The sequence below is a fragment of the Rhinolophus sinicus genome, chromosome 2 (assembly GCF_057876585.1).
Source record: "Rhinolophus sinicus isolate RSI-liver-muscle chromosome 2, RSI-T2T, whole genome shotgun sequence".
Taxonomy (NCBI): Eukaryota; Metazoa; Chordata; class Mammalia; order Chiroptera; family Rhinolophidae; genus Rhinolophus; species Rhinolophus sinicus.
In genome coordinates this window covers 6,565,379-6,592,333 of record NC_142502.1, presented here as the reverse complement: position 1 = coordinate 6,592,333, position 26,955 = coordinate 6,565,379, and the positions used below count along the sequence as shown (strand labels likewise).

Sequence of the window (26,955 nt, the reverse complement as noted above, 5' to 3'; positions counted from 1 at the left end):
ATTTAAATGAAAGTAAATAAATACAAATTATGCTTAAGGTGGGCATCCTTAAATTTTTGAAGTTAGTATTAAAGAGAAAGCATAGGATCCTTTGGTAAAATTGAAAAACAGAGTATCGGGCTGACTAGACCATAATTCTGATTTCAGATTGTTTTGTCGATGCTGTGACTTACGTGCAACTGGCATAGTGCTATTTGTTTAATAATACCATAGATTTACACAAATTTTTTCTGATGTATTGCTTTGAAAAAGTTGACATGTAGCCCGAAACGTTAATCAATGGTACATTTTCACCTTAAAAATGAGTTTTCCTTGTGAATTAGTAAGAATGGAAAGTTTGGGAATTTCAAAGAAAATGACTGTTAGGAAATTCCCCCCTTAAATAAAGAAAATGTAAAATCTCTCAGAGAATGAGCAATAAAATCTTTAAGTACAAAGAGAAAAAATGTAAACAAACTATACCTCAAAGAGATTTCTCATTCTGAAAAATCCAAATAAAATCAGCAAAAGGCCACACAAGCATACACAATACATCCCGTAAGGTGGGACAGCCACCCTTTAAAGCGCTGACCTGACGTACTGGAGGAACTGTGATTCACGACTTCATTCATTCATTTATTCGTTCAGCAACTATGTATCAAATGTATATATAGTGCCTACTACCTGCCATGCCCTGCTCTAAGCACTAGAAAAAAGGAAATAGTTCAAATCCTTTACATTGTTTTCGACCCTTATATTCTAATGTGTCAGTATGTAAGAATTGGTTAAATTGGAAGGTTTGCTTGAGGCCCCAAAGTGGCCCAGGCGAGGTATGAGACAAACCTCCATAGCTTGATTTCAAAGGTCTTTGCTACATTTCTGGTATCCTCACCCAATTTAGGGATGTGAAAGACTCGAATTCTTAGAAATTGGAGAAAGAAGAAAGAAGAGAGAATGGGAGGAAGATATTTCAGGTAGGCTGTGAGCTCCCCCCTCACCACAATGTGGGCATGTGAGGTTAACCCTAAACGGAAGGGTTCCAAGCAGACCACCTGGTCTGATCTTGAGATGTGTTTCCTGTGTGCGGAAGAGGGATTCGCAGGCCTGACTCATGCTTGAGAAGGCTGGAGCATCTGGTGGTGGCCAAGGGCTACACCTGGGAAGTTTCTGTTCTTCCCTCCTGTGGGAGCTAGACGGGCATGAATCCCAGACTCAGCTGCTGAGCCTGTGGCAGGAATGGCAGGCTCCTATGACAAAGGCAGTCCTGCCAAGGAGGCAGCTTGTCCAGCATGGAGAACCGGGGCAGTGAGAGGCAGTGGGGTGAATCAGAGGGAAGTTGCTGAGGACCGGGAGTGAGCAGCTGAAGGGGAGGCACCAACCCCATCCAGGGACTTTCAAGGGGAGGGGCCACCACAAGAGCTTCTGCAAACCAGAGAAAACACCCACTCGAGAAAGAGTGTGCTGTAAACTCACCCTAAATCCGGAGAGCACAGTAACAGCGGCCAGGTAGAATCGCTCCTCTCAGCCTAGCTCTCCTTCCTTCCCCTGCTCCACCTAAGAGTGTCCCCAAAGCAAAGCCCAACAGTGGGGCTCCCATGCTCTAACCCCTACCCCAAACTGCCTCCCCAAACCACCTCCTGATGCTGGTCTTGGTTGGCTTTGTTGCCAGAGCTTCTCCCCTCCAGCTCTAATCCCTCCACACGGCAGATACAAGCAATGCAGGCTGTACAAAGGCGAGATCCAGGCTGGCTTCTGTAACCAGGATGGATTCTGTTTGCAAAGACGGGTCCAAATCAAAGTGGCTTCCCCATGACCTACCCATGGATTTGTCCTCCCCAACTTTTCAGAACTAATGGCAGCCCCCTCTCCCTGATGCAAGACTCTGCTCCTTAGAAAAGTCTCAGAGAAATGATGAAGGAACCCAGACAAGCTTCCTCTAAGGATTGTGGGTATGTACAGCCAATGAATAGTCATCGTAGGATAAAGGTGCTGAGTAAAGATCTGCACTGCTTTTATTCTTAGGATGACAATTTATAGGCTTACAGTGTATGTTACGTGCTTATCTGTTTCCTGCTGTTTGTTTTTTCTTTCTCACCTCTCAGCTGCTGAAAGGGAAAGTTTCCTATCTGGGTGACTTTTAAATGTGTTTTTCCCACATCCCAAGCTTGACGTTGGAGAATTCTGTGGAACGATGGCAAGGCTGATTAGATCGCTGTAAGCTTGCTCTTTTGGAGAATTTTGTTTTTACTTTGTTTAAGGTGTTGGGGAGGGGGGCTCCCTAACAACTGGGGCCACCAGGAGGACAGATTCAAGAAGCCCATTAAGAAGAGAGGGCTGAAGGGCTTGGCTTGGAAGCCCTTCTCTTTTAGATCTGTCCTAGGAGGTGATTCGGCATTTATTTAAGAAATCGGTTTTTTTCAAAAAAGAAAACGACTTACCACACTGAGGGACGTCACAGTAGTCAAACAGTTTCTTTGGATTCATTGTGTAGCACCAGGGACCATTGACGTCGTTATCAGGATTACGACAGTACTGAAAAAAAAGGCAGGTGTACGTGGACCAGCCTGCACAGGGGCCGAAGCAGGCGGGGAGGGTCCCGAGGCACAGACATTTCTTGGCTATCCTCAGAAGATGAAAGGTAAGTGCTCCTTTTGGGGGGATGCGGTAAACTTGAGGATGCTTATAAAGCTGCCGACCCAAAGCGTTCCATCAGTCATGTCTCCCTGTTCAAAAGGAGCTCCAACCATGAGGCTGCAGCCCTGGAGTGAGGGCAGAGACTCTCAGGGGTCTTGAGGTAGAGATTATGTAAGAGGGCTTCCTGTGTCAGTGGAGACCTTAGAGAACCCTAGGAGGTGTTGATTCATCTTGTGCTTGGTTTATCTCAGCAACCTTCTACCCGAAGAAGCCTGTTTACTGTGGGTTCAGAAATGCTTATTCCCACAGACTGCACGCCCTCCATGGGTGAAGTCACAGAAAGGCTGTTTTCCTTGTCCTTCCCTGTATGTACCCCCCAAAGGAAACCATCCCAGAGAGTGTGAGAGAGTGGGTGAAATCGTACTGTGTGGATCCCTCACAGCCCATCCAAGATTTTTTTCTAGAAAAATCTGACTAAAATGTCATGAAGGCCATCTTTGAGCACCAGAACCTAGGGGACAAACACCGGAAACTAGAAATGGCACCCAATAATAACAGCAGGCAAGGAATGTTACAAACAGGGAAGGAGAGGTGTGAGTGCTTGCCCGTACGAATTGTACCACTAAGCCAATTACACGGTAGCCTTAGTCCCCTGAAATCTCTCAGTGTTCCCTTCCCCACCCCACACCAAAGACCAGTCCAGGCTGACTTTCTGTAACATAGGACCGATTCTGTGCACAAAGATTGGTCAGCAAAAGGCCAAACGGGGTCCGTGTCAGAGTGGCTCACATTTTTTTCCAGGCCTGCCCGTGGATTCGTTGTTGGGGTGAAAATGCTGTGTCTGTGGGGCTCCTGGGCAGCCCATCCCTGGCATGGAGTGCCAGCCACAGTGGTTGCCTTCTTGCCCCGATATGCTTTTCCATTCCCAACCATGCAATCTGTGGGGGAGAAGACAGGTGGTTACGTGCTCCTACACAGAGCAGGCGCTGCAGGGTTAGGTTTCTGTAATGACAGGCTCTGTGGCCACGCCCCTCAGGGCCCCGGAATGCTGAGGATCACAGTGAGCTCTGAGTCCTTCACAAGTGACAAGAAACGCCATTGGCTTGGAGAGGATCACGGGTTTCGCAGGATATTAGAATGGGGAGTTTGGCCAGGACCCTGAGATCACTGAGTTTCTACAAGCTGTGTGGTAAGACAGAGCTCCCAGGGGAGTTGCATGAAGCAGACACTGCGGTGACCTGTCAGATGACTGGAACACCTCGCTGTCTGTCACCAAGGGAGGAAAAGAGGGGTGCAGATTGAAAAGGATTTTATCGAAACTCGTATTTGGCTAGAACTGTGCTTTGAGTCCGCACCTTCTGGGGTGAAAGGGGTATCAATGAGATGACTTGGGGCCCCTTCCCCAATCTTGTCCTTCATTTCAAGTCTAGGGAATGGGGGCTCCCACAGGACCTCCCAGAGAATCTGATGTGTGTCGCATATGGGGGAGGGGAGAAAGGGACGGCCCAATACACCAGTGTTCTGAAGGGCCAGCTAGCTTCTCTGCCAAGGCCGGGGGCTGTGCTGGGCAGCCTGCACCCCGAGGAGTAGGGGTGTGCGAGTTGCCAGGACTAGAGTGTGTGAGTCACACACACACCAAATGTGGGGCAAGCACACGGGAAAACCACATGAGGTGGTCTCAAGTCTTATCCAGGGTGGATGCCCAGGTGGGGCCCAGAGCCCCACGTCCCACCAAGATGGAGGAAGTAGAGTTGGCTCACCCTGGTCCAGAGAACAGCAGGTGAGGTCCCAGGGTTGTGGAGGATACTGGGGGAAGGAGAAGGCTCTCAATTTCAAACCAAGTTCTCATTCTAATCATGACTGGAGGAATTGGATAATCCGAAAGTGGTCAGACAAGACATGCGACCCCCTGGGCTTTGGGAGGGGCTGTGCCCCTCCCCTGGTGCAGAGCACTTGTCCGCTGCCTGACAACCACAGGACCAGGTGCTTCGCAGCTACAACCACCACCCAAGGGTCAGGGAGAGAGGGAGGAGTGTGGATTGCTGCTTGGCTGCCAGCTCAGATGACAGCCTCATTCTTGCAGGCAGACCTGACAGCCCTCACAGCCACAGAGCCACTTTTCCTAGTGTGCGCTGCAGAGCGTCATTTGACTAGCACTCCTAATTTAGTATATTCAAAGCCAAATTGATCCTTTCTATCCCTCCATGGAGGAGGCAGGGACTGGCTTTTCTAGAATGTTTCATTCTAGCTAATGCCACAATTATCAACCTCTCAATCCACCCAGGCTCAACATTTTCTCCATCTCTCACTATCAATTAGAGTTCAAGTCCCAAAGAAACTGCCCATCCTCATTACACCACCAAGAGCAGCTCTTCCCCCACCCCACCCCATGACACGCCAAGGCTTCCTCCGCACGGCAGCCCCTCCGCCAGCACCCCAGTTCCCTGGAGCAGTGACGCCTCTGCATTGTAGGCTTTCCCATCTCTTGATCCCAATGCCCAAACGTATAGATGTCTGGCCACCGACATCTTACCTGGTTTCGCAGGCTCTGTACTTGGAATTTGGGTTTCAGATGGAGGCTTTATGACACTCTCTTCTGTCTGTGAGCATTTTTTCAGGTTGCAGAACTCCCACCTGACCCCCGGGTCAGTGGTGTAGCACCAAGGACCTTTGTCACCATCCGGATTCCTACAGTAGTTCATCGTCAAGCCACTGTGAATTCCACAACAACACAGGGTGTGAGAGGTAGGAGAACCTCAGGGGTGTCCCGGCACCTTCTGAATCCTGTTTGACCAGGTCTGAAACAGTGACTTCGGAATATTTCCATTAAAGATACCACAGGTGCTAATTATTATTATTATGCCACAAACACCGATGGTCTGCAACTTCTGAACAACTGGGCAAGTTCGAAAAATAGATTATAATTTCTATTTTAAAAATCAAAACTAACATATGCTCCATATAAAAACGGAGATAATATGTAACGTGTAAAAGAAAGTATTAGAATGTCTCCTTTGTCTGGAAATGTTAAATCCATTCCCCAGGGATAACCAATATGGATTTTGAAGCATATATTTTCTATGCACATACAATTATTTCTATATCTCTATTTCACTCTATATGAATACCTAGGGCTGGGTAGGTTGAACCCAAAATGTATTTCCCTAAGGAAGAAATGACACACAAGATGGAGACACTCCCAGACCATCCCTCTTAGTCTATTTACTCATAATGTAGTTAAAATATTGTACATTCACAGTGTAAAACTCCATGAAAATAACGTAACTTAATACTATAAAATATGATATTTACACAGTATCAAATCATATGTACATATCACATCAGGTAAATCAAGTGGGTTCAGCGTTAGAAAGACTTATGGAAGCCTGCCTGGAAAGTGAGCCCCAGGCAGGAAGTCTTTGCTACAGGATGCCTCCTGGGGAAATGGGGAGGAACTGCGCACTGTTCTAATCGCCCCTACCACCACCTGGTCTCACCTCCCTCGCTGCAGCCACTCAGGGGCTGAGGAAACAGGAATGAGACTAAATACCAGTGAGATGGAAGGGATGGAGGGACATGTCTGGGTAGACTAGAGGACCTGAGGGAGATGAGAGCTTATGGGAGACTCAGAAAAAATTGGGTAAGAGACATAGCAGGGGAGCAGCCTAGTGACACAGCCCCAGCCCTGCAGAATTCTCAGCCTTGGAATCCCCTTATAATTTTGTGGCGGTCTGAGAAAATTTGAAATGTATTATGTATATGTGAATCCACAGTATGTAGAGACTATAGACTCATTTCAGGCCTGGGTTCACAATTTGAGGAAGCCAGTCAGCGGGTCTCCGAGCAACTGGATATGTTAAAAGGCTTATCCATTTACGGCAAAAAGGCTGGTCTTTTGTCCACCTTCCTGCCCATTTTGCCTGTCGGCATCTGTATACTTCCTGACTCTCATCTGCCTTCCTGCTTTTCCTCTACATGTCCTGGCAACTCATATCCCTTCAGACCATTAGTGCTCAGGACCAAATGTGTCTGGACAGGTCAGGTGGTAGATACTGTGACCCAGTGACAAACACAAACTTCACTTCAGGGATGGGAGGTTAGGATGATAAAATTCCATAACTGAAAGACTGCACTGATCTTCAGAAGGTGTTGTGCAATGGTCTTATTTTTAACCTTTTGGTCATTTGTCTTCCTGAGCTTTCCACTAGTGTGACCTTGACGTTTCCTTATACCCCAACCCGCCTGCTTCCACAAAATGATTCAGGAAAGAGAGCTAGCCTCTCACTTCTCTTCTTTCAGAGCTTTTGCTCAAAAACAAGGTGTCTGAAACATTTTTGCCTCCCATTCTGGAGCCCAGAGAAGTTTGGTCCTAAGAAGTTAGCTTAAAGCATGGCCCTTCTAAAAGAAATTTAAGTTTGCTGTTGCTTCTCTCATGGTTAAAAATGAAAGACATACGCATTTGGGTAGTTTTCTGGGGTCTTCTCGTGCCGGTGTGGTGTCATAGATGACCAAGGTTGACATTTCTTTCCTGTGATAGTGGTGGATGATGTGCCTCGATAACTCTCTCCGTTGTCATGGTAACATTTCTGGACCACAGGAGTCTGTTCAGGCGGTGCTGAAATTAAAATAGACGAAATCAGTGAATAGTGACTAAGATAGAGAGACATGTGAAGCAATATATGACACCAACAGAACAGTAGTCTCTGGGAATTAACATTCTTGCATATGGACAGGCAGATGAACATGCAAAGAAAACAACAGATCCATAACCTTCTAGAACTTTAATGACCTAACTTTTTGGTAAATATTTAATTTAAAACTCAGGGGGAAAAAAAATAAGCAGGCCTGAGTGCTTATGCATGGGAACCGTACTCAAATGCAAGCTCCTTTTTAAGGATCTCCACTGGGTGTTCATGTAATTGGGCAGGAGACCAGAGGGAGCCAGATTCTGTGGTACAGACTGTAGATGCTGATTGGCTGTGACTGGGGGCAGATGCGAATTCTTCCCCTGGACTCTTTGCTCATACATAGCCAAAGCCTTGAGCTGCTGAGGGATGGGGCAGGAAATGGTCCTATATCCAGGAACGCAGGTAAAGATCCATTACTTCTCAGGGAGAGGTAGAGACAAAAATCTTATTCTCCTAGAGGAGGGACAGGAAATCCTCTTGTGACCAGGATCCTTCATCAACACAAAGCAGAAGTATGCTACTCTTCCACTCAAGGCCCACCACAGATACGCGTTAGATTTTAGCTCCATGGGAAGGAGAGGCAAAAACACTGAGAAATACTATCTTCAAAGCCCAGGTACACAGAAATTGTCTAAGATTGAGGGTAGACCAGGAGGACAGAGAATGTCTACTGCCACCAAAAGCTTAGCATCCTGTAAGAAGAAATAGCAGCCTAGCACTAGGGTCAGGTTAAGAGCATGGAGCGACTCTCAGTGGTGCAGGCATGCAGTGACAGCCTCACGCTGAGAATGGATTAGGAAACTGAGAAGACTTTTCAGACTCGAAGTACAAGGTAACAACAAGCCCCAACCAGAGGAATTTGAAGCCTGTGGTCCACTTAAGATAAAATCAGCAACAACAAAACCCAAATTTGTTTTATCTGCTGACTATACTCGTGTTATCTCAATTACCCACATAGCATATTGACAAAATAAAAAGGATTCCCATTTCAAAGAATAAACAATATTTACTTTAGTCTCTACTGGTCGTTTACATATAATGTGTCCAGCATTTGATAAAAATAAAATTACAAGACACACCAAAAAAGCCAGGGGGGGAAAAAGCCAGTCTTGAGTGATAAAGCAGTCAGTAAAGCCAGACTCAGAGATAACTCAGAGATAGACAGAGATGTGGGAACTACCAGATTGAGACTGTAAAATAGCTATGATTAACATGTTAAAGCATCCTGTGGCAAAGATGAACACTGTGGATAGATAGACGAAAAATTCCACCAGAAATAAAAACTGCAAAAAATAAATGAAATGCTAGAAATAAAGACCATCCTTCCGTCAGAGATGATATCAGATAGTCTTTCAATGATCAGCAGACTAGACACAACTGAGGAAAGAATTGGTGAACTTGCAAATAGATTAATAAATACTATCCAAACTGACCCACTGAGGAAAGTAAGAGTAAAAAATAGAACAAGATATAAAAAGGATGAGACGATATAAAATAGTCTCGCATTGGGATAATTGAAGTGTAAGTAAACGAGAAATGGAGGGAGCAGGGAAAAGTATATTTGAGCAGTAATAGCTGCGAATTTTACAAAAGTTAATGACAATCAACAACCCACAAATACAAGTAACTCAGAGAACTTCAAGCAAAATAAATACCAAAAATAAATAAATAAAAACACCTACACACCATAACCAAACTGCCGAAAAATCAAAGATGAGACAAAGTCTTAATCCCTTGCTTTAAAGGCAGCTCAAAAAAAAAAAAAAAAAAAAAAAAAGTATTAAGTACAGATGAACAAAGATAAGATTTCCAGTCAGAAACTATTCAAAATAGAAAATAATGGAGTATCATTTTTAAACTGGTGAAAGGGGGAAAAAATTATCCACGTGGAATTCTGCACCCAACAAAAATTATTTTTTAAACTGAAGGCAATATAGAGACATTTTCAGACATACAAAAGCTGAAAGACCTCAGAAGCAGCAGACCTGTACTACAAGAAATGTTAAAAGTTATGATGTGTTTTGCAGAAAAAAACATAACATTGGGTGGAAATTGGAATCTACAGAAAGAAATAAAGAGCACTAGAAGTGGTAAAAAATAAATAAACAAATACATGTAAATATAAAGGCTATGTTATATTTACAATCACTTTAGAACATCATTGGCTGTTTAGGGCAAAAATAATATCAACGTATTGTGAGATTTATAACATAATAGAAGTTAGCTCTGAGAACAAAAGCACAATATTTTGGGAGAAAGGAAATAGAAGTACAATGTTTTAAGGTTCTTACATTATACATCTAGTAAAATAATATTATTTGAAGGTGGAATGTGATAAGTTAAAGATACATATTGTAAGTATTAGAAAAAATAACTAAAAACATTAAACACTAATTAAACTAATAAGCAAATAGTGGTGATAAAAGACAATTGAAGAATACTCAATTAATGCAATGGCAGAAAAAGATGGGAAAAGAATGACCAAAATTCTAATAGGACAAGTGGAAATAGCTAACTTGATGGTAGATTTAAATCCAACCATATTAACAATTACATTAATTGCAAATGGTCTCAATTAAAAAGCTAGAAAAAAGATAAATCATACAAACACTAGTGAAAATGGAGCTGCGATACCTGTCTTCCTGTCAGCACAACTAGACTTCAGAACAAGGAATAGTTCCAGAGATAAGGAGAGACATTACATAAGGCTAAAGGGGTCATTTCTTCAAGAAATGTACAATCCTACCTGCCTACCATGTACCTGCCTAACAAAGAGCTCCAGAATATATAAAGCAAACAGAAAACCAAAAAGAAATCAATGAATGCACAGCTAAAGCTGGAGGCAGCACCATTCATCTCAAAACAATTGATAGAACAGGAGGTAGAAGATTAGTAAGGATTCAGAAGAGCGAAACAACCCTAATCAACTTGATCTAATTGGCCTTTATAGAATACTGTACCCAACAACAGCAGAAGCCACATTCTTTTCAAGAGCACACGAATCATTCGCCAAGATGACCATATCCTGAACCATAAAACAAGCCTCCACAAATTTAAATTAATTGACATCCTAGAGCATGTTCTCCGACTAGAACAGAATTAAACTATAAACAAAGCTACTGTGTACTGTGACACCAGTGGCGCAGCACTGGGGCCCTCAGTAAGCTCAGCCCCCTGTCTCACCTGAGGTGTCCGGTTGGTCTGCAGGTAGAGAGGAGTCACAGGATGGTATCTGACAGTATTCCCACCTCAGTTCACTGCTGTTTGTGTAGCACCATGGAGCTATTTCTCCGTCAGGGTTACGGCAGTAGTTTTCAACCAAATTTCTGAAAAAGAAGTGATCATGAGTTCGGCTTTCCCAAAAGGCTAAATAAATAACAGTGCACATGCGCTTCTTAACAGAGATCCTGGACTTGTGTCCAGGGAATTCTCTAGAATTACACAAACTGAAAAACAGGTCAAAATGTCAACAAGAGCAGGATTCCATAGGATTCCATAGAATTATGGCACAGATGCCTCTCTGGGGTAAAAGGTTAAAATATATTCCTGAACTATGTACAGCCAAGGAAAATATCTCTTCTGCTATGTGTTGGATACTACGCTGCACGCTGAAAACGCAATGGGTATTTTCTGTACTGTTCCTCCCTCAAAAAGTATATCCATGGTAGGCATGGAATTTAAGTGTTACAGCCCTGGAATTTCACTGTTCTGGAACCTTCCTGTGCATTTTGTAGAGTGCTTGTCAAACACAGTGCTGGGACCCACTCCTTTGAGTGTCTGCTTTAGTAGGTCTGGAATAGGGCCCAAAGAATGTGCATTTCTAACAAAACCCTGATGCTGCTGGTAGGCGGAACCACACTCTGAGAACCAGCTTTATAGGAAAATTGGCACTGACTTTCACTTCTCTTGCATATGACTTGACCAGTTCTCATTCCAGAATATTGTACCTTTGGGTTTCTATGGTAACTCATACTAAGCAAATTCAGCAGGATTTCACAGTCCACTCAGCTGACAGGGGAGGAGCCCAGAGGCAGACTTACTTGCAGGGGAAGTTTTCTGGGGTCCTGTTGTGCTTGTGAGGGGTCTGTTCGCTCCAGCGCTGACAAGTATGCCCGGAGACAGTGACAGCCACGTTTCCTCCATAGTTTTCACCGTTACCCTTCAGACACTGATATGTGGGGCCAGAAGTTGGTGGGGGCGTTGCTTGAATGGGGATAATAAGTTACAATGAGTATTTTAAAAATAAAAAATGCACAGATGGGTTTTATGAGGGGATGGATGCAGGGAGCCTCAACCTGTCTTCTTTTCTGTTCATCCGCTCTCGGAATTTGGCCCTTGAAAATTGTTTATCATTTTTAAAAGGAGTTGACTCGGTTGAACCTATGTCTATGAGATCCTGTCCTGAGGAGCTCCAGGGGCAAGACCCTCGGAGTACATGCTTCTTTCTGCATTCTCTGTGCTCATTGTGTCATGGTAAGGATCAACATGTGTCACCCGCACCTCGAATCCTTACGTACACCAGTGATCCAACGTCTTTTGTGAAGAATAAATTATTCACTGAATAAACACAACTCAATGACACCCCATATTCCATAAAGCCAACTGAGAGTCCATAGAAAGAAGATAAAAATGTCTCCAAGAAAAAGCATATGCATCCAGAAATCATGAAATTCTCAAGGAAAAAAAACAAACAAACAGATGACAAAAAGAGAAACTGATGTTCAGAAAGAAGGAGAGTACCGGAGGGACTTCCGCGTCCCAAAGGATGGTTATCCACCCCAAGAACAGGAAGCCTGCTGAGTCCTTCTCAACTTTTGATGACTGTCCTTGTCTAAACTGTGAGTCCCTTGCTTCAAGTTCTCATAGAAGAAAAATAGTATAAAATTGTTTCTTTCAAGTCATTCCTGCTAAGCCTGCCATTTCATCTTCTCCCCCTGAACTCTCTTCTCCCACTGCGCCCTCTCAAAGTGGACATACTGAAAACTGGACATCCTCTTGTTTACAAAGCAACCATCAGAAAGACCTCTCGTGGATAATGAAATCCATGTACAGAAAGCTTGGGTCTGATTTTCCTTTGGCACCAGGAAAAAAGTACCACATCAGAGCTGTTAATGCCTTCATTCAAGAGCCCACATTCAACTACTTCTGATGGGAAGAAAAAACAAAAAACAAAACGAAAAAACCCCATGATCAATAAATGCTCTGACAATTAGCTACCATAACTAACAGATGGTTTTAAAAGAGCAACCACATCCCACAGCATTTGTAGGGCACTTTCTAGGCACAGTGCTCAGGCACAGATAGATGCTTCTTTCTTGATTCCAGGAACACAATGGGTGAGGATTTCCAACGACTGGATAGGAGCCATACTTACTACAGCGTGGGATGTCACAGAACTCCCAGCGTTTGTTGGGATCCGTGGTGAAACACCAAGGGCGGGGCTCCCCATCGGGGTTACGACAGTAATTCATCTTCAGTTTCTTGCTTGGAAATCTGAACAGGCAAGAGGGATTTTAATGGCACTGAACATTTACGTTCACAAATGATAATCCTTTCAAATGAGCAAATATTGAGCGCCTGCTGTGTGCTAGCCACAGTCAAGCACCCAAGGAGGTGACTGGATAAAAGCTGTCCTCAAAGAGATGACAATCTCATAAGAAAGATTAGTTCAGTATTTTAAGGACTATTTTTCTAACCGTTTACATGTGCAAGAATCACAGAACAGGATTAGTAACTTTATCATTTTGGCCATCTGGAAAGTTGATGCAAGCAAACTCCAGTTATTCAGCTGCCAATAATAGCAATTTTTAAAACACAAGGTACTCGCTGACTAAAGATGGTCACCTCGTACACTGTACAGCCCAGAAGATGCCATCTTTGGAGCTTAAAGGAATGATCCTTCTGGTCCACCAGGTTCTGGTCCTGCTAGCTGTTGAGCTTGCAGAAATGCAAACGGACAAGCTGTGTCTCTGTGAGTACCTAGCCCAGTGGTACAGGCCAGTGAGCCCCCCTCAGCAGGGGCCCAGGAATAAGACTGGGAGATGCACGCCGTCCTGGTGGCCCTCTGGGTTTTGTTCACGTCCCTCTCTGAAACTGTACATGCTTAGTCAGGGTGGACTAAGCAAACAGCAGTGGCTTAAGCAATCCTCTTCTTTTATTTCCCAGAAGTGAATTTTTACCCAGTTGTGGGCCTTGAGACCTTTCCTGTATTTCTTCTTTAATGGAAAATGGCAACAGCCGTGTTTTAACTATTTGGAATGTGACGTACAGAAATTCCATGGAGCCGTTTTTCACAGAGAAACCTGTGGCTTAGTTTCATTTCTTATAAGGTTTTGTAAGCACCGTTAGTGTCCTATGGTGGTCACAGAATGAACAGCAAGGTCAGAAGAAGCTACAGAGAGGGTGGTGCTTTCCGGTGCAATCAATGTAAAATAGAGTAAGGTTTTCTAGAATGAGAGTCTTCAGGGACTCTTATTCCTGCTATAAATTCATGATCCCCTTTGAGAATCTGTTGAAAGTTAGGAATCCTCGCCCCAGAAAAATGCATTGATATAAAAACACATAAAACATTCAGGGGTTCACAAGACCCCAAAAGCCCAACCACAGATCATAGGTTAGGAAACCTTGAATCTCATCGGTATCAAGGAAAAGCAAAGGAATAAAGAGCAGAGGGAAATATTTGGAAAATATACAAGTAAGATATATCTGCACTTCTCAAATTTGAGTGTACCTACGAATCAGCCAGGACTCTGGTTAGAACGCAAATTCAGATTCAGAGAGTCTGAGATTCTGCATTTCTCAGCATCTCTGTGGTGCTGTCACTACCCCGTTTTGAGAGTAGCAAGAGTGCATACTTCACTTGCAGTCATGTGGAAAGATGCAAATTTACAATTTCAAAAACATATGATATGTTCACTTCTTGAGGAATGTGAAAATGTCTAAATAACATGAAATGCCCCGTGGAGCTGCAGACTCGTCAACATCGAATTTCTTTCCCAGTGTGACTTACTTGGCAGGAACGTATCCGTGCGCATGCGGGGTCTGAGAGTTCCAGGACTGGCATTCAAGTCCAGATATGGTCGTGGAAATCTTGCCCTCATAGTTTTCTCCACTGCAATGCATACATTCATCTAGACAGCAAGGACCAGAAGGAGAAAAAGAAACTGAAATGGATGAAGCAGAGAAGAGTGAAGACTAGAATCCTGCTACAAGTGTCTCATTTACCACTTGCCACTTGTTCATAGGTACTTTCCAAAGGTCACTTGACGGTAACGTAGGCAATAAAGACTCCGTTTTCTAATACAACCTAAAATGTCATTCTCTCCTTCTGATGGCAACATGAGCATATTTAGTTAACACCCCCTCAGCTATTAGAGTTAAAACGAAATCCAGAAATTCCATAATGCTATGTCCTCAAACTGGGATGCACTGGTCCTTGGTGGGTGGAACGAGGTGGGGGAGGGTGCACATATTCTCAGACGTCTGTAAGTTCTCTACTAGGGTTTCTAAATATTTGGTGTCTTTGTTTCAATAATGATCTTTAAAAATGTCTATGCAATTATCCTGGTCATGTGATGATTGACAAACAAGCTGTCCCCCGTCCGAGGACTTTCATGCTGGGGTTCTATTTGTGCCCATGACCTCACTGGGAAACAATATTCACCTAAAGCGACAGCACTTCTCTTTTTACATATTTGAGAAGCGCGGCTGGCTGTTCTTTGCTTTTTTACATTACTTAAAAACAGAAACGGATTTGGCATTATTGAAATAACATGCGACAGGAGGGTAATATGTGACTTTAACTTTTGTGGAGTAATAACAAAAGAAGAGGCAGACTTGATACAAAAATGATGTGTTTGTGTCAATTAAGGGCCAAATAACCTCATACCATGGTATGTAAAGGGTCCCACGGTCGAAATAGATAAAGTGACGGGTGAGCCGAGCTGTCACATGGTGCACAGACTAACCACTTTGCTGCACAAATCCCACCATTACCCATCCCCTACTTACACCAATAAATGGAGCAGGAAATACAAAATGTAGAATGTATTTTCAATAGGATGTTTTTAAGTTTTAGCATTGATTCTTGAGGTGTGTTATTAAATTAGTTGGTTCATTAAAATAACGGGCTGCTGATTTAAAAACTGGTTCACAGCTCAGGTTTAAATGAAACTGCAAAGTCTACCACATTAAATTACTGTTTATTTGAGTTGTATTGATTTTTGTGGTTTTATTTCAACTATTTAATTGCAAATCTGTTTTTGTCTTTATACTGTGCCAAGCTGTAAGCCTAGGAAGTTTGTATCTAGAGTTTCCACATAGTTTTATATTGGTACACATTGAAGCAATGTTTTAATAAAAATAATTCCAGTCAATAATGGGAGTCTGAGCACATTTTGATGCTTTCCAAGGGATGCATACATCACTCAGTTTTGTCAAAGATGGCACTAATTGAGTATTCATAATATCCCTGTGGGAAATCGCTTTACAGCGAATTACTGCACACATGAAGGCAGATACGAAAACAGTCTCTAGAGCTGGTGCTGACCTTCACATTCAGGAATGTTGCAGTAGTCAAATCGCTGGTTGGGATCAGTGGTGTAACACCAGGGCCCCGCCTTGTCATTGTCGGGGTTCCTGCAGTAGTTCTCCTCCAGCCCCGCCAAAGGGTATGAAGCAGGTGAGTAACTGTGGAGGATAGAAAAGAAATCACTTGCATTATATTTTAAAAATCAGCATGTTATCAGCAACGCAGAATGAGAAGTTCTCTGTTTCCCATCTGAAGTTCAAGGTTCTGCCATCCAAATGCATTTTGGCTATGTATGTATGTAGCATTTGTGGTGTCTGATTTTCACTTTCTGTGCTGACAGGCTGTTTCAATACAGTGGCTAATGTTGCTGTTATTACTATATTGACAGACAAGTCTTAGAAGTAGAGCCAACGTGCTTATGTGCAGTCAGTAGAAGTAGAAAGGCCTCGAAAGCCTGCCATATTCTTGATTCATTCCAAACACCTGCTTTTGCCAGTTGCCCTCTCTCTGTAAAAATAACATTAGTTAACAACATTTTGCCTGTGTGAACCATGCGCCAGGGTTACACTAAAATCTTGCTATACATTCTCATATTTAGTCTTAATAAAAACCCCTATCAGAAATGTGTTATTATCCCTATTTCACAGATGAGAAAACTGAGGCGCAGCAGTGTAAACCAAAACAAATCTTGCCTAAGTTGGAACGATGAATAAGTAGCAGCTCAAGAATTTAAGTCAGATCTGTCTGGTTCCAAATGCCATGTTCTCTCTGAAATGCAGCTGGATTTAATGGAGGAGTTGGGGCGATGGGGGTATGTGGAGTTAAGCTCATTAGTTGCTGTGTAGAGATAACAAATTAGATCGAAAGCCTAAGACTTGGAGTCTAAAAAGGAGGATTTTGTTTCTGATTCTTCTATGTCCCTGTTGTTGGTAAATGGAACCTCAGTTTCCTCATCTGTTGGGGTAAAGATGGCCTAGATTATCTCCAAGGCCCCCAGCAGTCTACAATTTGGCTATTGGTTCAATCATTTAACCTCTGTAAGCCTAATATCCTGGGAATACTAGCCCTGCTGCCCATCTCATGGGGATGCAATAAAAGAATTTGGTGGGGGAGGGGGTGGCAGGGAGGGGTGGCAGCAGAGAGATAGGTAATGGCGCTAAACCCTACTTGATAAGCATTGTTACAGAGAACTTAATGCCACCCAATGCCATATTGGGAAAAGCGCAAAAAGTGACACTAACATAAATAGTAGGCAAACTGAGATAACCTGTTTTTCATTTATATTTTATTTACTCTTTTGCTCCACAATGTTACGGTGAATACGTGGTGACAGTTCTCATTGAGTATGTTTGATTTAAGCTAATTCAGTCCTCAACATAATCATCTTTAGTCTTTTCTCAGACTCAGCCTAGAATTCATGGCTTTACTGTCCTTTTTACTAGGCATCCTTCTATGTTCTACATCTTCCAGAAAAGTATATGCACGAGAGTGAATGGAAAGCAACCATTTTCTGCTTTTATGCTATAAATAATTAAGCCACTGTACATCAACGTCAACAAGGTTCTCTCTGTACCGGCTTATTTCACATGTTCCAGTTTGGTGTAGAAGCAATAGAATCATTCTAAGTCCTTATAATAGGTGAATTGCAGACATGAAAGAGAAAGTCTTACTTAGGTACGTGTGGAGAAGTGTCACTCCATTTTTGACAGGCAACCCCAGTTTTCGTTTTGGAGACTGTCCCTCTGTAGCTCCTTCCATTTCCAATCCTGCACTCTGAAAGATACACTGAAAAGAAGTCCACACAGTGGTCAAACATTTCACAGCAAGATATACAAAGCTGCTGCACTGCTCAGTCACCTCGAGAGCAGGGACCTGTGCAGCAGACAACACCATTTTTCTGCTGTCTAAACAGATAGTCTTTTATATCAATGGAAAAGTTGTAGCTAACGAAGATATTTTGTGCTTTGATACATTTATCGGGATGATGCTAGGTGCTGGGGTCACATGGGGTACCAAACAGGGAAAGGCCCTCCCTGCCTAGAGCTTCGATTCTAGTGTAGTCAGGGGGGCCGGTTACAGAAAGTAATCAAATGACGAAAGAGCTAGCTAGCCTTGGGGTGGCATGTGTGACAGAGGAAATAAATAATGTGATGAGAGAGTGAAGGGACTGGGAATACAGGCTTTCAAACAGGGTGGGCAACAGGCTTTTCAGAGGCTGAAGGAGATCCAAGCCACTTCGTTTTTTGAGGCTCCCAGTATCTTAAATATGAAAAAATGCCAAACAGGGTTATACAAATGTGGTCTACTTTAAACGTGTACGGTAGATGCTGTCAACGGCCACCACTGAACCAACTCACAGGTAAGCCAGTGAGCTCCACCCTGTCTTTACACACACTGTCAGTGCCCACCTGTGTCCCACGTGTTTTCAGATGGGTACCTGTGGCTGGCAGGCCACTTTCCAGTGTGCCTACCCACTTCTGTTCCCACCATTTAGTTGGGTTATGTGCTTTCCAAGAGTTGTCTTTATTGTCAAACTTTTTATGCAGTTATATTTGACTGACGATTACTTAAACTGACTTGGCAGCATACATAGTTATCACAATATTATAAACTGAGAAATGGATGTGGGGAAAAAAAGCTGTTTTAAACCAAGTTGAATGCTTATAGGACTTGAAAGAGTTGTTCTCAAAATTGCTACGTATCAAAAAATCTACCGAGAGCAATCCACTCATATAATTGACTGTATGAGTTTGGGGGAATCATAAAAATTTAAAGGATTTTACAGTCAGATTGATTAATAGATGTCTCTCGACCTTGTTCCACTTCAAAGATGAGGAAACTGATTACAGTAGCAATGCACTTGGCGTGTAGTTCATGCAAGAAATACACCAGGTAACTCCTGTTGGTGGCTCCATATTCAAAGTCTCTGCTCTACATCAAAAAGTGCTGATGTAAATTTGTGTTTTCAATGAAAATCTGAAATACTTAAGGTATATTTGTGTCAACTTTTATGATTCCCTACTTTATGATCAATTAATTGATCAATTTTCTGGGGAAAGTATTTCTAACACCCCTACAGCAAACCAGTGCTTTTAACCCAACCGTATGTCTAAAGCTTGTCAGTGTATCTTCATTGAGATATATTATCACAGTAGACACATGACACTTATCAAAAGTGTAAAGTCAAGGTACTTTGGAGGCCCAGGGGTCGGACAGACTTTGAAAGGAGGCAAGGGCTGAACTGAGACCTGGGCGATAAGAGCTAGCTGGCCACGGGAAGAACAGAAGAGGGTCCCAGGCAGAGGGGGTCTGTTCCTGGCAGGTTGGGGGAGGAGGGAGAAGCCTGGTGCAGAACACTCAGTGAGCATGCAGATGGGGTGGGCTTGCATAGCCCGGGTCCTGTAGCCTTTGGGAAGCATTTGGATTTTATTCTAAGGGTTTGAAGCACGGATGTTACAGGCCATCTGCTGCAGTGGCCTGGCCAGGGATAATGGCGGTTTAGACCCAGATGGTGGCGGTGGCCATGGTGGCAAGTGGCAGATATAAATGTGATGTGACACTGACTATTCGCAGGAAAACGCTGGCAGGTAATTTAGCAGTGGGTCAATATTCCGCAGGAAAGAAACAAGCGCCCCCAAATGCCTGACTTTCGACTTTTCACCTCTCTTTTGTTTGTATGTACCTGTCAGAGTTTGTATAACCTTTTGCTCCTTTCCATCACCTGGAAAACAGGCAACTGTTCAGCTATTCAAACTAAGCCTAGCGGCCACCCCCATGTCCCTTCTGGTTAATAATTTACAAATGACATATTTAAATGTTAGCATTTTGCGGGGAAAATCCCACCAGCTTTTTTTTTTTCAAATCTGGTGGATAGTATGTAATCCTATATACCTCACCCATTACTCACTATTTGTAAGAACTAATAACTTCACCAGATAAATTTTAGATTTAATCTGCACTTTGATCTCAAGGATTTAAGATAAACTGTGATAAAGAAGGGAGGATAGCAGACACACAGCTAATTTGCTGCTAATTAAACCTAAGAAGACGAACAAATGCATAGAAATAATCCTAACCTAAAGAAATACTTTTTAAAATTTTACTTAGACTTTTGTAGTCAAACTAGAAAGAATGTTGCAGGTCATTGTCAAGAATACATGAAATAGCATGGTTTTTGTTGTCTTTAACACCTGAGATACAGAATATTTGCAGCCCTTGGTTATTATTGTAAATGGTCTTAATACCTAGCCAGCAGCAGTGTTTAGAAGGCAGTTTTAAAAGTGTCATACATTCACTTAAATCTTCATACATACTTAATGAACTTTTTTGTATCTAAAAAAACATGCAATTTCCATGGGAATCCAGGCCACCTATTACCCTAAAGAATGGGGCAGCTAATCCAGAATTTTCAAGAAAACTATGGAAAGGATCTACAACTCAGCCCATTTTCAAAAGATAACATTTCAGAGTCTGAGGGAAATATAGACCATGATCCCCCCACAAAAGGGGAAATTTTAAGAATAAAACTAAAAATTTTGTCTCTATGCAAATGCTACTAAAGAAAACACCTCAGTATTTCATTTCTCCAGGGTTCAGTCCAAAAGCCAAGGCCCAAGGACCATGGTCCCTGCAGAACAAAGTCAAGATGGTAAGTAATGTCTAAACTGGCCCCTCCTCCTTAAAAATAAAATAAAATTTTGAATATTTTGTAAATCCAATCCCTTCATTTTTAAATCAAGAAAAACAAAATGTAAAAGGTAAAGTAATACACTCAAGTTGTTGTAGTGAGTTAGTGGCCAAATCTTGTCCTGACTTCCAGTTCAATTTTGCTACACGTGTCTCCATTTTGTGGCCCGATAAATCACAGATATAAAAGACAAGGACGGGGAGAGAGGTAGAGAGGGGGAGGGAGGAAGCCAGGAGGAGGAGCAGGGGAGGGGAAGAGAAGAAGAAGTAGATGAATAGGAGAAGGAGAAAGAAGAAAATATTGTACCCACTTCTCTTTTCAAATAAAACCACATCTCTCATCCTGAAGACTGGGGAAGACTTGCTGTTTTCAGCCATTAACACACATTGTTGTTCTTTGCTGTGATATTGGAATGACCTGCAGAAGAGAACCAGAAAGCACAACAAAAGTTTTCCGTTATTTAGGAAAGCAAACTTTTATTGGTAACCAGGACACTACTCTAAGATAATTGTATCGCTTGGAGGATGACGGAGCTCAGAACTGTTCCTTTCCGTTCAGGGTGGCCCAGTACCCACGAGGCTGCCAAGTGTCACATCAACATGGTGGTTACTCTGGCTGTCGTCTACCTTACTTTCTCCCTTCTCACCCTGCAAATTTTCTGTCTCTCTGTTTCAACTGCGCTACTTTTTCTTCACTCGAGTTCTTAAGTTCCAGAATATTTGCTTTTGTGTTGGAAATAAGCAACTCGGATTGAACTTGCTTCCAAAATGGTCTATATGGCTTCTGGATGCTTGTAACTTCCCCTTGACCTATACCTGTACCTTCTACCGCCTGCCCCTTCACCTCTCACCTCCTTAACCATCCACGTGGTCCTGCCATGGACATTCAGGCTGATATTCAAAGCCACCCACAGCTACCTTTCCAGGCCCATCTCCTACATGAAGCTTTTGATCCATTCATGGTCCCTCTCTCAGGTGTCCTGCTTCTCTACCTAGAAGGCCTCCAGCCTTTTCAGAATTTATCAAGCTCTCACTCACCCTTCAAAGCCCAGCTCAGTTCTCACCTCCTCCTTGAGGCCTTCCTAGCCCTGTCAACCCTTAGGAGTTGTTCTTTCCTCTGAATCTTTATAGACATATTGAGTATGTCCCTTACCGATACCTCACATTGGCTGTATTTTTAAAAATTTTATATTTCATCCAAATTCTGTGACTACATCATAAATACACAGGGCAAGCTATGGATCTTGTATCTATACAAAGTTCTATCACATACACTGCTGTTTATCATATATGCTGGGTCACTGTAACTACATGCTTCTTGGCTCCTTAGGGTCAAGGACACTTCCAGTCCTGTGATCCTCAAGAAAGATTTAGTGATGATGTTAAAAGCTAGAGCTCAGAATAATGGCTGTTCATGTCATATGTAAAAATAAATAAGTTCCTTTTGGGGCATTTCTTCTAATGAGAACACTAGTAAACTGTAACAAGAAATATGGTTTCAGATACAGGGAGCAAATACAGATTCGAAACTCCGATCCCATGAAATTCCTCTTTCCTCTTAAATCCTGTTTTTGTTAATAAATCCATGAGCCAATTTCTTGATATTGAAATCACAGTGTCTCAAACAGCAAGATTTCTGCATAGGTGCAATGACAATGAAAATACCTGCAAATGAATCCTGTTTCTTCCTCACATTTTGCAGCACAATCGTCTATGTTTCTTGCTTCCAGCTGCTTCTTACTCAAAGTAGACAGTGATGCCCCCTGTGTATTTATATAGTCGTCCAGGGGGTCTCCGTGACCTACAAAATGGAAGGTAAAAGTGGGACCACTGATGAAACTAATCAACACCATTGTTTAATTCTGGTGATTTTGTAATCTACTGGCTTTGCATCAACCTAGTAAAACTTGCTGCTTTATTGGAAGCAGAGGGGATGGCTGAGAATAAAAAGGCTTAGTCAGAAAAACAGTTCCATTAATAGACTGCAATGTATTAAAAGACCAACTGGATTGGTAGATTAGGACTATTAAACAACTTTTATTTTTAATTTATTTTTTAAATTTATTGGTGTGACAATTGTTAGTAAAATTACATAGATTTCAGGTGTACAGTTCTGTATTACATCATCTATAAATCCCATTGTGTGTTTACCACCGAGAGTCAGTTCTCCTTCCATCACCATGTATTTGATCCCCCTTACCCTCATCTCCCACCTCCCACCCCCTTACCCTCTGGTAACCACTAAACTATTGTCTGTGTCTATGAGATTCTGTTTCTCATTTGTTTGTCTTTGAACAACTTCTTTGTTACTATGGTAACAACAGGTGTGAATGAAGCCTTAAGGAATAAATTTGATCCGTTTGCTATTGATTGTCATGTCATCATATAACACTGAGAGACCTCCAGTGGCAATTGTGTTACCAATATTGATGTTGATTTGTTCATCCCTGAGTGCAAAAAGGACATGGAAACCATTGCTTGATCTCCAACAGTATAAACTTTGATTGTGACACTCACTTAAACTGATGTGATAAACGTTCTCTGAATGGTCCCACCTTGAGATATAAAAATTTTGGTGAGTTGAGATAGATTGGACCTGAATTACATCTGAACTACAATCTGAGGTCATTTTTATACTGGGCTTCATATAAGGACACATCACATTAATTAAGGAGAAGTAACCTTTTCCATGACAGTGACATTTTCCATGATCTGGCATTTTGGAGGGAATTGTGAAAAAGCAGTGCCTGGGACAAATACTGGTCTTGATTTTTCTATGAGATAAAATCTGAGGCAAAGAATCTGTCTGAAGGTTGCTGTGTCCCTTGCTACTGCAGAAAGTGGCCGAGGGGCCCTTAGCCATGTTCCCACCGCAAGGCCATGGAGTATTCCCTATTCTGAGGCCCCACGGGACACCTGACCTAGCTTTGACAGCTCCAGTCCAGGCGTGGAGACGTCGGCTGCCATCCTTTGGGTATGGAATGCTAGTGATTTTCACAGGGTGAGAGGCCAAAGAGGTTAATAAAATAAAGAGAGCAACATTTTCTAAAGTTTGCCTACATGGAATGAGGCAACACAGCAACCTTGACCACTCTGAGGGGCGTGGTGGGTACCACAGCCAGGTGGGACGGGTTAAAGAGTGACCAGGAGAGGCAGCGAGAAGACAAGTCTTCTCAGAAGCCTGGCTGTGACAGGAGCATTTCCTAGAGGGCATGTGGGGTGACACACATTTTTTTAAAGGTGAGACATTCTAGAATATGTTTAGTCCTGATGAAAATTATCCAGCAGGAAGGACCATCGCCAGTCCAATTCTCCTTCTCAGAAAGGCCGTCCCCGACCACCTGAAACACACACCGCCCTGGATGACACACGCTGGGAGACTGAAACAAAGCCTCCCGTCCCGTCCTCCTCTCTTCATCTTTCTTCAGGTTAAGATTCTCCAAACTGCAAGGTGGACAATGAATAGGAAGTTGGCTGGTGCACCTTAAATGTATTACACCAAGAAGCACTTGATTGATATATCAAAAGATTGTGGAGAAATAGATATTTTAGACCAGTATCCACGTCTTCTTTCTGCATTTTCTCCCACTTTGAGCTTTCATTTCCAAGGGTTGTGCTTTGGTAAACTCTATAGATCAGGATGTGACTTAGAAAACAAACAGGTTCACTCTATAATGTGTATGCTATAAAGAGTTAAATTAAATGTTTTGAAGAGTTCTTGGAAAGTGAAGCAGGTCACACTATACGCGTACATGACATCAACACAAGCAAATTACCATTTATATCACCCTTTTTAATTAAGTTACCTTACTTATGTTATTGTGTTTCAGAGAATATAGCCCCTGAGAGCCACCTCAGGAGCAAATATCCCAAAGAAATATCCCAGAGAGTTTTTTTCTTTTTTCATTTTGTTTGAGAAATTTTCCCCAAACATTTTTTTATTCAATTCCAGCGCTCATATGGCAATGGGGTATAATGTAGTTTATTTGTTGATCAAGAAATGTTAAACAAATCTTTTTAGTAAGAAAAGTATTTTTATCTTCTAGGCCAGTGTGGATGTATATTGCTACCAAAGAAAATGTATTTTTACTGATAACGTGGGCTTGTTTTTTTAATCACTGTGGTATATAGATGTGCACCCATGCTTGTGTGTTTGAAAGTCAAGACCCAGTGATTCGTGAAATGCAAACTGCTCATCCGCCTTTCTCTGAAAAGCTGTAAAAGGATATTTTTCCTCTCTCTGGTGGATTCAGTGCACTGGAAAGATGAAATACTTCCTCAGAAAGAGAGAAATGCCTTCCTTTCTAAAAATGCTTCTGCATGTCTTTCCCCCGAGGGTTGTGAGGACACATGGTAATCCCACAGAAGTTTGTTCTCACTTTTGGATGTGACCCCTGAGTCAGGTCAATGTCCCAGGTCATGCATTCCATAGGCTGGAACAGAAATATGCAGACCCACACGCCCCCACACAACCATTTCCCACAAATATCTTTGTACAATCTTCCGCTCTGTGTTTTCTTTGATAGTTCTTTGAATGGTTCCACTAAATTCAAATACATTTGACTCTAATTTAAAGTACAACTTGTAAAATTTTATCTGGTAATTTATAAATTGAATTTCAAGTATATATACACTGTTTATATGAAGAACTACTAGCCTATTTACATGAAATGTCCAAAATAGGCAAATCAGAGGTAGAAAGTAGATTAGTGATTGCCAGGGCGGGGTTGGGATGTAGGTGGGGGAAAGGAATGGAGGGGTGTGGAGTTTTTTTTGGGGGGTAATGAAATATTCTAAAATGTATTGTGGCAATAGTTCTACCGTTCTGAATATAGTGAAAAACATTGGTCATATGCTTTAAATGGGTGAATTGTATAGTATGTAAATTATATCTCAGTAAAGCTGTAAAGAAAAAAAGAACTATAAGGACATGTTTAAAATATTTTAAAGAAGGTTTAAACAAAGTTGGAAAAGTGAGAAGAGCAGATTCCTTCTTGGAAAGCCCTGGTTTAAATCCTGGTTTCCTCACTTCCTGGGTTTGGGAGTTTGATCAATAGGCAAATAACAGATTTTCCTCAGTATGAATTTCCTCATAAAATGGGGATGGGTATACTACCCTACCTATTGTACCTGCGAAATTAGCAAGCAGTAGTAAAGGACACACACGTATGTGTGTATGTACGTGTGTGTGTGTGTGTGTACACAAATGTGCCTGGCCTACCTCGGGCACTGAGTGAATACTTGTTGAATTACAAAGTTGCACACATCCTTTGGCAAATCAAGGCCTGTGATTTTCCCAGGCATAGAAGCACATGTTAATGTATGGAAAGATTTGCTTAAACCATAGCAAAGAAGGAACTATGGTAGTAACTACAGCTACTGATTTGTCAAAGAATGTAGTCGAAGGGATATTTCATTATTTGCATTTGAAAGTGAGGAGAATATGACACCTTAACAAAAATGATGTAAAGTAAACTGAGAACCAGGCAAAGAAACTAACAACTTTTGGGATTGGCAGCTACATGGGCTATGTTTTTCAACTAAAATGACCATCATTTGAGTGCAATAGTTTAGATGTAAAAAAGACCATTCATTTTTTTTTCTCTGCCCATTTGTAGTCACAGTATTCACAGGGAAATTAAACTTATTTCTTGAAAAATTCCTCAATCTTATATTTAGATTTTCAACTGAGACTCTCAGGAATGAACAGTGAAATTAAATTAGTTGATCATAAAACCATCATATATCTGTTTTTAATACATTGCTAGGAAAAAAGTGTTAATGTTAAAAAAAAAAAAATCTAAGTCTTACCTGAGTTCAGAAATAAAAGAAGTAGAAGGACCACTTCCTTATGTTCCATTTTGGGACCGGCCGCAGTGTCCAGACAACAGCGTGTCCCGATCCCAAGATGTTAATGACTTACATGATAGAAAATGCATCCACAAACAAGATAAACACAAGTAGTTAATGATCAGCTCAGAGGCCCATTGCCACTGTGCTCTGCAGGGTTCAAACATTACCTTGACAGGGGGTCTTACAACATGTTTGAGAGTGGAATCTGCAATAAGTGCTGGGAAATGGTGAAAGCGGTCCCACGCCCTCACGGCTCCCCCCAACCCCCATCATCTGCCCTGTCCTACTTAGTCTTGTTAATTTTGTTTCCTTCCTTCTTCTTTAATTCCTTTCCTTTAGGGTTAAAAAAAAAATCACAATAGTAGTTTACATTTGCTGCGAACTTCCCTTATACCAGACACTCCGCTGAGGGGTCCATATGCATAGTTGCTTCAAAACAAGCAATACTATTATCATCCCCACGTTAGATGAGGGGCCTCAGACTAAGAGAGCAGAACTTCCCGGGGTTATCTAGCTCACAAGGATGACGCTAATAGACACAAACTATCTGGGCCTTAGATCACAAGCATAAGCTAGGGTATGGCT

General features: G+C 42.2%; 1 protein-coding gene across 1 annotated transcript in view; it reads right to left on the bottom strand.

The window, feature by feature from the left end:
• PLG (plasminogen) overlaps positions 1–26,441 on the bottom strand; it is a 35,481-nt gene extending 9,040 nt beyond the window's left edge. The window contains exons 1-13 of the mRNA XM_019749760.3: positions 26,329–26,441; positions 22,183–22,318; positions 20,829–20,935; positions 17,502–17,616; positions 15,850–15,989; positions 14,311–14,431; positions 12,676–12,794; positions 11,342–11,504; positions 10,485–10,627; positions 7,069–7,228; positions 5,147–5,325; positions 3,403–3,551; positions 2,418–2,511 (exon numbers count right to left, since the gene is read on the bottom strand). Coding sequence (XP_019605319.2) covers positions 2,418–2,511; positions 3,403–3,551; positions 5,147–5,325; positions 7,069–7,228; positions 10,485–10,627; positions 11,342–11,504; positions 12,676–12,794; positions 14,311–14,431; positions 15,850–15,989; positions 17,502–17,616; positions 20,829–20,935; positions 22,183–22,318; positions 26,329–26,377 — 1,675 coding nt within the window. The 5' untranslated portion in view covers positions 26,378–26,441. The remainder of the gene's footprint in view (positions 1–2,417; positions 2,512–3,402; positions 3,552–5,146; positions 5,326–7,068; positions 7,229–10,484; positions 10,628–11,341; positions 11,505–12,675; positions 12,795–14,310; positions 14,432–15,849; positions 15,990–17,501; positions 17,617–20,828; positions 20,936–22,182; positions 22,319–26,328) is intronic.
• Positions 26,442–26,955: the final 514 nt, after the last annotated feature.